Source organism: Manacus candei, unplaced genomic scaffold (assembly GCF_025592945.1).
Source record: "Manacus candei isolate 608988 ecotype Guabito, Panama unplaced genomic scaffold, ASM2559294v1 h1tg000037l, whole genome shotgun sequence".
Lineage (NCBI taxonomy): Eukaryota > Metazoa > Chordata > Aves > Passeriformes > Pipridae > Manacus > Manacus candei.
Window position 1 is genome coordinate 16,108,608 of NW_026138085.1, and position 9,623 is coordinate 16,118,230.

The window sequence follows — 9,623 nt, forward strand, 5'->3', positions numbered from 1 at the left end:
AATTTAGGAGTATGTGGAACCTCTGTGATACAGACACGAGACCTGACCAGGCAATGCACAGCCAAGCCTCAAAGAATAACTCCAATAAATCTGCAGGCATGTTTTCTTCTGTTGGTGATTAATTTTTCCCCACCCCCAAGGGAAACTAATGGGACACCTCTTTAATTACTGGAAGGTATTCAAAACTATATTACAGTGTGTGAATATAGGACAGATTTAGATGACAATATTTTACAACTTGATAAAATACCATCTCCCTGAAAAATAAAACTTATTAGAATACATTAGCACCAAGCCTCGTTCATCCAGGTGGTGTTTCCAACTCCCCTGCTGGTTTAAAGTGGGACTTTGAGCAAAATAGTTACATCTGTTTCCCCATTTGTCATTAGCAGCTACCAAAACTCTTCCTCATACAACTGAGGACACACAGAATCAAGCCAAGCTCTGGTGCAGAAGCAAAGACATCCTGTGGAGACAGTTACATCATGGATTAACTTTCCTGTTTGTAAAGTGCGTGGTATCATCAGCATAGATGAAGGAAAAATGGACTAAAAATGAGCCCTTGGAAACAGATACAGAGTGAGAGCAGAATGTCTTGCACTAAGGTTATGTATTTAACAGTTTTACATGAAATATTCATATATAAAAACTTTAAGTGCTTTTCTCCAATTTAAAAATCTAAAGAATTCAAAAATAAGGCATTCAATATTTGAAAAAAGTACAGATTTACAAAATGTGTATATTCTGTCATGAAAACTCCACACCAACATTATACACTTGGAAAAAAAATACAAACAGGATATATTACAAATTTATGTAGCAATAACTTAGTTCATACCATGCAATAAAAAGGACGTTAATCGAGATACACAAGCTTTTAGCTTTCCTAAACTGGAGGGCTTAATTTTGTTTGCAAATGAGGTTTTATGCAAATTCATAGAACTGTGGCACTTGAAATTTCTGGTAGCCTTTCTACTGAGAGTTAAATTGTACATAAGGATTATGAGGATGGAGAGTAACACAGCAGCTGTTACGAATCATTCCAACTTTGTTCCACAATAGCTGAAACTCTTTTCTCATATTCACGTTTGTTCTCCTGGTAAAGCTGTGCTGCCTGACTGTTTGCTGGACTGTTTGGATTGGGTTCATCAAGCAGAGACTGGAAAGAGGGGAAAACATAATGTGAGACAAACCAACACATTTAAATCAGGGAAAATCAAGTTATAACTTTCAAGTCAAATGTGTTTCACAGGGCAGACATGACTCAGAAGGGCCAGATGAATAAAACCTGGTTAAACTCATGGTTAGGCACCCATAATTACATTGCTGAACCTCAAATTACACCCTGCTTAAGCATTAGTGCTGCACACACTTGTAGGTTCACAAGCTTAAGAGGGACAGGGTCCTTTGTGCCAGTCAGCACTATGAAGCTAATTGACTATTTGATAATTACACTACTATTGTCATTCAGGACTGAAGAGGAACTTAAGATGCCTCCTACAAAACTCCACTGTAGAAAAATATAATCATTTAGGAGAAAAGGAAATGTGTTTTTCTGCTGTGCCAGGCCATTTTCACTCATTCCAAGTAGGAGGTTCCAGCAGTATTGTCCTTTGAGGGCTTCAAAGGGCAGAGCTTCATGATAAAGGTTGGTGTTTGAAACACTAGGCAAATTTCTGCAGCTCATGTCCTATCTTGACTAAAAATAGTTAAAAATGAACCCAAATCAGTAACTGCTTTCCTGTCCAAAAATATATAATGGCAGTTTTGCAGCTCAGAATCAGTAATTATGTAGGTCAGCACCTCTGCCTTTATTTGATCTGAAAAGCTACTGCTTAGCTCACAGGGGTTTGAAGTTCCCCTTGATAGAGATGCCTGGCTTATCCCCATCACTGAGCTGGGTATTCTGGAATAGAGACAAACAACAACATCACTGTTTGGTAAAACAGATGCAAAGTTACCTGAATTGAAGTTAAAATAGATGAAACATCATATGTTGGACTCCAGCGGTTCTGCAGAATATCTAAACATATGCTGCCATCCGCATACACTGCGAACACAACGGAGAGCATTCAGAACCTGTCACATTTAGAGTTCATTACATACTGTTCAAGGCAGAGTTATTGCTCCAAAGCACTCTGTGCATAAATTAATGCTTCAGGAAAAAGGACAGCAGTTATGTCTCACGAGCTTCTGTAGCTTGACACGTTGTGTTTTGGAGATTTATTACTGAAATTAGCAGAACGCTTAAGAGGAAAAGAAGGAAGGTCTGAAGATTTTGGCATTAGCACAGGAATGGGCAGGCTGGGTTTGCTGCTCCTCCAGTGTGACTGATCCATATTGTCACACAGAGAGGCCTCCCAGGGAGCAGCAAGGCATTTACTGCAGGACTGGAACCCACCCAGGCCATCACACACTGGGTGGGGGAGTTCCTGCCCTGTTTTCACATGCCCTGTGCTCACTATGAGATGCACCAAGGCAGACAACAGAAAATACGGGAAAGTGTGCCTGAAATCCTGCTTCTGTCTGGATTAATGGAGCCTTTGTGAACCTGAGACTCACCACTGAGTCCTACACCCTTGTGCTCCAGGTGTTTGTGCCAATAAAACCCAACAAAGTACAACCCCCCTGGCAGAGACACACTGGCCTGCACAGGACATGATGTATTGTTGCTACAGAGGGGCAAGAGGCAGGGTTTGGGTTTTTCTCAATAAAATCTGAATGTAGGCAGGAATAACTGAGTCAAACCCATCAAGTGCTGGGGAGGAACCCTGGTGCACACCCTCCCAGTGCTGCCCTCATCACCGAGTTCAGGTCAGCTGCCTCCTCTGGGACTGAGCATCCTCATGTTCTCCCTGTGCTAGTCCAGCTTGGTCCAAAGCACAGGACAAAAGCAGGGACTTGAAATCTTGCCCAGCAGAAATAAATAACATTTGGCTCCATCAGGTCCCTGCAGTCACGATGTGGCTGCACACACACAACTGCTGTTAAATGGAAAGGGGCAGGAAGCTGCAACCAGAATTGCCTCTTGAAACCAACCTAAGTGCAGCTGCTGCTGAAAATACTCACAGGCTTTGCTACTGAGGGTACACATTGGTTAGAAAGAGGCAGATAGCTGCTTCTTAATAGCATCATAACTCTTAATTTTTCATCAAGCAGTTGCTGTCCTAGACATCTACTTAGGAGATGGAAGAGAGATGAAGAGCTGTTAAGCATTCTGGAGGTTTGGAGAGTACATGACCACACCATAATATTTAATGGGTATTACAGCTAAATAAAGATGATTCACTCACCATTTGGATGGAACATTTTTGATAGAAACCTAACAGTTGGAGGTTTATTTGGATATTCTTCGGAGAATTCTATTACTAGTTTAAAAGTACCTGTCCAAACAAAGATAAGGACAATCAGATAACTAACAACAAAAGAACATCTCCAGGAACATAGACAAGAAATTAACGTATGTGTTCCATGATCAATATTTCTTCTCACCATTACATAAACAACACTTGAGTCTGATTTCTTTTCATGTATTTCGAGTGACAATGAAATTTAAGAGTAATAAACCCAGCAGCAGAAGCTGGGTAGAAGCTTGGAGACTCACTGTATGCATGGCAAAGGCAGCTAGAGCCAACATTATCCCACTGCCCTCCCCTTTTTCCGTGACCCAACATGCTGGTTCTGTGGACTTGGGTGACTTGAAGGCGTTTCATTAAGAAGGCACTGTGGTGCCAGCAAAAAAACACTGGAATTTCATAATCAGCAATCTCAGTCTTTGGAGCTCATAACTGATTCACTGAAAACCTTTATTATGGATCAGTGAATAATTTACTGTAACTCCTCCAACCCAACACAGAGAAAAACCCATCTGCTGCCAATTACTGCAATAATACTATAATTATTAAACTCATTATTCCTCATATGCCTAAGGGAGGTTCATTACACACCAACTTTCATGTTTATGTACAAATTTGGGATTCCCTCGCCCTCATTGAGTTCTATATTCAGAACAATTCAAGGTTTTTCACCTGTTCTTCATTAGGAGAACAGCAATGAATCAAACATGCCAGGAAGATGAAACGAGAAAAGCAGAGTCTTGTTGAGCTCAGCTCTGGAGATGTGAAAACACATCTGGCAGCATTAGGCCAACATCCCCTGCTAAAAGCTCTGGTGTACATGTACAAACAAGGCTTGATGGCAGCATCACTTCACAGCTTCCTAACTAACCATCAGCCACTGTGACAAGACACTGCTTAGCTCAAGATGCATATGTTTATGGCCAACAAACCTTCACTTGCTTGGTTTCTTTCAGATTATATACAGATAACATCTATTATTCTTCCAGAGCAGAACAATGTTAATACTGGAATATTTATAAGAATGACAAAGAATATAAAAGTTAGTGGCTTACCATCTTCAAAAGGTGTCCCTTCTGGCCTGAAAGGTTTTGAAAAGAAACTCCAGTTAAAAGTGATCATTACCTACTTCCACACAAGCAAATTAACTCAACAAATTTATATCTTCTTCATCCTCTCCAAGATACAGGTAGAGGCAATAATCTAAATATTTAGAGAAGCATGCAGAAGCAATCTCTGAGAGCTTTGTTGTATCTAAGACACTTGTCTACAGTCACTCTGCTATTTGGGATATCTACTTTATCATCATCCCAAACAATACGTGTGCCATTATGTGACCAGATTGGAATTAACGAGCAGATTACTGCAAGCATACTGCAGTTTTATGAAAGGATACTAAGGCAGCTCCTCTTCTGTAGGATACATGTAGCTTCCCAGACAGAACCTGTACCTCGTCCCACTGGGAATCAATCCAATCACTGCCAATACATCTGGATTTAATGGCCTGGAACATGTGACGCTTATGTACTTTAAAGAGGAGTCCTGCTTTTTCATAACCCAACTCCTACACACTCTAACCCTTTCATTAAGCCACATGCAGGCTTTATTCAACATAGAAAGCTGAACAAATTTAAAATTTAAAGTTTTTCTTCCCTACACATTCCACTTTATTCCTGAAAACGAATTATTACCACGACAGCATCCTTACTCATTCTTCTCAGTTTGCTGACTTTATGTACAGAAAAAAAGAGAATAATTGTAAAAACAAACACCAGATTATTATATTTAGCCCTCTGGTATAGAATTTCCTAGTGACCAAAGACTCTTACCCAAATATAACTGCATTCCACTGCATTATATTATTCTCGGATGGTGCACCACTGACACCCACAGGAGGGTCCTCTTGCAATCTAAAATCAGAAACACAGAACGACAAGTCTTATATAGATGAAACACTTCCACCTGCAAGTATAATTTAACAGCAACATCCACATTTTGTAAATATTTTCTCATTCCAAATCAGAGAATACACAAAGCATTACATGCAGATTATCCATACTCTCAAAGACAAACCTACAAGGCAATGCACATAAAAGTTTTCTCATGTTTTACTCTGAGACACTCCTAGAGCCCAACAGGTCTGATTAAGTGTTCAGGGAACAAAGGATTAACTGTAAAATAACTTAAAGCACCATGGACAGCTGGGATTTACAGTGCTGCATAGTGAACTATGAAAGAGCAATTGCTGCTGGCTGCCACCATGAAGAGGAGAAAAAGCTGCAGCCACAACCAGGAGCTGAGATCCAGGCAGTGACACACAGAGTACACTGAGATCCAGGCAGTGACACACAGAGTACACTGAGATCCAGGCAGTGACACACAGAGCACACTGAGATCCAGGCAGTGACACACACAGAGCACACTGAGATCCAGGCAGTGACACTCACACAGATCCAGGCAGTGACACTCACACAGATCCAGGCAGTGACACTCACACAGAGCACACACTTGCTGGGACTCAGCACAAGAGACCGTCGGTGGAGCTTTTCCTGCATTCTCAGATCCGTGCATGCGACGTGGCTAAATTTGGTAGAAGCCTATTTTGACTGGCAAGCTGATTGTTTCAAAGGGGAGCAAAGGGAAAACCTGTGCACTGCTCCCTCCTACCAGTTCAACAATGTGTTTATCTCTACAGCAATCACGGGAGCATTTAAAACTATTTTTAGTTCCTTAATCCTGAAGCATGTTACTTACTGAAAGCCTCATAAACTTGGAGCAGACAGAAACATGTATTGCAGCCAAAGAACAGGTTTCAAATACTCCCCTCTGCCCAGCCTTCTGTGTGTCAGGGATCCTGCTTAAGCATCACATGAGACCCTGAACAACACAAATCAGTGAGTCCCAAACAACTTGCCTGATCAAACCCCCTCAGTGTTCTACCTCCAGTTACGCAAGAATAAGGAAAATGCAGTGACTGCCTTTGCCTCATAAGGAATTCTGGAGTCTTACCATGAGGTTTGATCACATCACAGTAACTTATGAACAAGTTGCCACGAAAAGCTCTGCAGACCAAGGGACAAGTTTTAACTAAATGTCGATGTGCAAATGCAAATTTATTGAGAGCTGACAAAAGCACAGCCAGGCAATGCTCCTGCACCAGCACTGCCTCACCTGGGATAAACCCCATGTGTCCATGGCTGCTGAGCCCTGGTGCTGCCCCAGAGCCCCTCTGAAGCCCGTGTTTACATCCCTGCTCTCCGAGCACATGCAGTTCAGACAGCTCAGGATCAACAGCATAAACCACCTACTATTTTGGTCAGGGAAAGGAGGAACAGGACTCCCTCCTCCGTGACAGCCGGGCTGTCTGCCAGCAGCAGTGCCTGAGCACTGGCCTCACAAATGCATCTGGAACACGGCTCGGGGGGGGGGGTTAAATCAACTTTAAAGCACATGTGCACCCTACTGTCACAGGGGCTAACTGCAGAAAGGGTCTGGCAAGGACTGCAAGTGGCACCTGGAAGTCTTAAACACCTCAGGAAAAGGTGGTGTTTGTAATCCCTTTTTATCAGCAAAAATAAATAAATAAATAAATAAAACTGGATTGTGGTTTTTTCCCTTTTGGTTTAGTCAAACAAATTAGAGGAGCTACAAAATCTGCTGAACTGTTCTCTCTTCACTGCTCCTGACAATCACAGTGTCTGAAAGCAGTTTGTATTTGATGACGTGAATCAGAAGAGTTCACAGCACACGATGTTGTTTCAGTGTGATGAAGTACAAGTAACATGAGGCTAAACAAATATATAACTAGGAAAGGGCAGAGTAAAACAAAAAATGACATGAAAAGGTTACATAAGTTTTGGGGTGTCATATATATGAAAAATAAATTTTATTTGCTTTGTGTATACTTCGTTATACTTTTCCACAGCTTTAAAGTCTTCTCTCCAGCCTTAACAGCAAAATTATTAAACCAGTCATTCTAGGATTATAAGGGCATAAAACCCACATCTGATTGCAATCTTCAAAAATTACTTAGTCACTCAGCCTGAAAAAAATCACTGGTTCGTGTCATCTGTGTAACCAAACACAATAAAGTCCGAATATCCTGTTTTGATTTGAACAGGAATCAAGAAACACCCTCTTAACAAACACCAACACTCGCACACAACAGCGGGGGAGGGCTCCACGTCCCAAAAAACCTCCTACTTCTTGGAAGTCCACAAACTGGGCTTTTCCTGCTGCAGCCTTACGAGCAACTACAATACACGTCAACTGTTTGCTGATGTATTTTCAGGGCCTGGGATAACATCGCTGTGCTAAAAAAAGAGACACTATCAAAGCTGACTCACCTCCAGCTACTCCCGAGGAACTCCAGCCCAGAGAAACCCCAGGACACACTGTAAATCCCACAAAGGAACCCCCACCCTCCTCCACACTCCCTCAGTGCGTTTACGTGTCAGACTGGAAACAATTTATTCCAGAGTCAGTGGTTCGGCCATTAACATTTAAAAGAGTGCAACTAATAACCGCTCCTTTAGGAGTCCGCATGCATTACACAAAAGATTCCTCACGCAACTTCAGAGAGGGCAGCATGTGCTTAAAAACACCGACGGGCACCTTGGCTTTTGCTACGTACAAACCAAAAGGGCACTTCGGCTTGTCTGCGCTTCGTTTTTTTAGGAGCCTACCCCAAAAAAACCCTTAATTTTTCAGGGAGACACTGCGAGCCCGGAAGGCTCCTAAATTCTGCCTGAGCTATCCCAAAAGCCGGAGCCTTTGGATACCGGGGGTGTTTGGCGGGGGGGGGCGGGAGGTGCCCACGGACACCTGGAAGCGACATCCCGACGGCCCGTCCCCCGCCGGGGCATTCCCGGGGCATTCCCGGGGTGCCCTCGTTCGCAGCCACCGCTCCAACTTTTATCCTCACACGCCCCCAGCCGTCGGCGCCGGGGCTCGGCGGCACGAACAAAGCCCCGCTCCGCTCGGAGAGACCCCCCCTTCCCCTCAGCCCGACGCCGCTCCCCTCAGCGCGATCCCCCGCTCCCCGGGAGGGAGCCCCCGCGCCGCCCCTGCCCCGGGGGGCTCGGCGCCAGCCCCGCGGTCGGCAGGAAGGCGCAGGACGGCGGCAGGTCCCCGTTCCGTGCCCCGCTCACCTCTTGAAGTCGCGCATCAGCCGCCGCCGGGCCGGGGTGGACATGGCGGGCAAAGAGTCCGCGGCCGCCGCGCCGCCTCGGCCCGCGCTCCCTCCGCGCCCGCCGGACCGCACAAACAACCCGCAATGGCGGCTCCCTCCGCGCGGGGCGGGGCCGCCGCCGGGCCGGCCCATGTGCGGGCGGGGCGGGGGGGGCCGGGCCGGCCCATTGCGTTCGGGGGGGGGGGGGTGGGAGAGCGCGTGCGCAGCTCCGCGCTGGGAGGAGTTCGGGAAGAGCGACCGGGAAAAGGGTCCGGGAAAGAACCCGGGCGTGTGCGCCCGGCAGGGTCGTGCGCTGAGAAAATCCCAGTCTGGGCGGTGAGCGGGTGGGGGCTTCTCCGCGCCACGCACGCCGGCTCAGCCTGGTGTAACGGCGCCTCTGCAAAGCACAGCAGCAGAAACTGCGCTCGGATACGGGGGTATGGAGTTGGGTTCTTCTGTGCTGCGTGCTCAGCCCGCTTCCACTCCTTCCAGTAACAGGGTGGTTTAAAAATTCAAGTTTTTATCAATTTTTAATTAGGGGTAATGACACATTTTGCCATCTGGGTCCCCCAGCTTCTCTCGAGGTCCCCTCTAAAGGCAGACTGCTGTCCAGGCTCCCAGAGCCCTTCTTTTAATCCCATTACTCCAGCAGACAGAGCAGGTCTCTTTGGATTGGTGACCCAGTTCTTCCCTGGAGCCTTTGGAAGTTATCCCTGAACTGGGGTCAGTGTGGTTCATGTGCCTCTGCTTTGCTTCCAGACGATTTTTAGGAGGTCAAATCATCATGAGACTCATAAGGAAGTGACAAGAAAAAACACTGTCTGCATCCTCTGCCCATTCCCTTCGCCTCCAGCCATCCGGGTGCTGGAGCAGCATCAATGCAGGGTTTAACAGAGCACAAAGCTCAGTTCTGATTGTTGAGAAAGCTTGTGCCAGGCCCACACTGCAGCACCCACTGACTGGGGGATTTAGGAGAGGCTGATCGGACACTGCTTGGAGTCGGTACCTCACACAGGGTGGGATTTAACTCTGCAAGGCTTTACCTCTGGACACTTCAACCCAACACCCACCTCAGTGGAAACATTCAGCTGCCAGCA

The 9,623-nt window shown here is 45.5% G+C and overlaps 1 protein-coding gene across 1 annotated transcript; it reads right to left on the reverse strand.

Moving 5' to 3' along the window:
- Positions 1-575: 575 nt before the first annotated feature.
- UBE2B (ubiquitin conjugating enzyme E2 B) lies at positions 576-8,667 on the reverse strand. Its single transcript, XM_051794192.1, has 6 exons — positions 8,507-8,667; positions 5,186-5,266; positions 4,412-4,437; positions 3,294-3,383; positions 1,962-2,050; positions 576-1,159 (listed from the first exon to the last, which is right to left on the reverse strand). The coding sequence occupies exons 1-6, from the start codon at positions 8,548-8,550 to the stop codon at positions 1,031-1,033; spliced, it is 459 nt and encodes a 152-aa protein (XP_051650152.1). The 5' UTR covers positions 8,551-8,667; the 3' UTR covers positions 576-1,030.
- Between the last annotated feature and the right edge of the window lie 956 nt (positions 8,668-9,623).